Source organism: Trypanosoma grayi (genome assembly GCF_000691245.1).
Source record: "Trypanosoma grayi strain ANR4 Tgr_1640_V1, whole genome shotgun sequence".
Classification (NCBI taxonomy): Eukaryota; Euglenozoa; class Kinetoplastea; order Trypanosomatida; family Trypanosomatidae; genus Trypanosoma; species Trypanosoma grayi.
The window spans coordinates 1,466-2,559 of NW_008827258.1; the positions used below are offsets into that span (position 1 = coordinate 1,466).

The 1,094-nt window shown below is 61.6% G+C and overlaps 1 protein-coding gene across 1 annotated transcript; it reads left to right on the forward strand.

Annotated features, from left to right (window-relative positions):
* Window positions 1-629: 629 nt before the first annotated feature.
* On the forward strand, window positions 630-1,094 carry DQ04_16401010 (hypothetical protein; the record flags this gene model as incomplete). The annotated part of the gene is made up of 1 exon (XM_009317460.1): window positions 630-1,094. A coding segment is annotated over one exon (465 nt), but the record flags the coding sequence as incomplete, so codon positions are not given.

Consider the following 1,094-nt stretch of genomic DNA (forward strand, 5'->3'; position numbering starts at 1 on the left):
CACACACACACATCACTGTTCTTGCTTGCCATCACTACTTGTTGGTAGTAGTAATATCTCCTCCTCGTTTCACCAAGGCATATGCCTATGTGTGAGCGCAGACTGGTTGTTGGAGGCAGAGCAGGGTGAGGGATCGCCCTGACAGAGTCGTATCGTGCACACAGTGATTTCTAACTCTGTTCGCGCTGGTTGCTGCGAGCGCCACCGTGACGGGGTGGCGTCATTCGTTAGGACGATTCAGAGAAGAATGGGGAAGCCACTGTTGGTGTGAGAGAGCCACGCGGATGTGCAGACGGAGCTGCAGCAGCAGAGGGCACCCGCGTCGCATCACCCCTGTTTCCTTTATTTTTGTGCTATTAACGGAGCCCGAAGAGAGATACAGGCATCTGGCTTGTGTGTCTGTGTGTGTGGGCTTTCACTCTCGCTCTCTCTTCCCACCGTCAATGCCTCATGGCAGTGCCTGCACCGCCTCTTGTCTCCCTCCCATTCACACTCTCTCCCACACACTTGCGGTGGCCCAGTTGATCCCACACGTAGAGAGAGAGAGAGAGAGAGTAGNGCACCATCAGGCCCGCAGCACTCCAGCGAGTCATAGCACACGCTCCTCCCCACTGAGAGACGCAGCCGACATGCTCGCAGCGGCTACACGCGACCACCCAGTGCAGTGGAGCACGCTGCTGCACGACACGCTCGCCATCGTCGGCCTTACCCCGACGCCTGCAACTGTCGCGGCGCTCAACGCCATCACATCGTACGCGGCGTCGCCACCCAGTCTCTACAGCGACGCCGCGACCGGCCCACGCGACGCCAAGGCGTACGCTGCGCTCCTGCTCGCCCTCCACACCGCTACCGCGTCATGGCCGGCCGTGCTGCAGGAAGCGGTTGCACCGCCACCTGTGTGCGTCGGCGACTGCAGCATTCCCGTAAGCGGCGCGGCGATGGAGGCGTTCGTTGTGCTGTACAGCGCCGCCGTCTGCAACTGTGCAGTCGGTAGCGCGGCAATGGCTCGGGCGCGGGCCGATCACGCACGCAACGCAACCCGTGGCTCCGTCTCAAGCGCGGTGCCGAACAGCAACAGCAAGGCGGCGTACCGC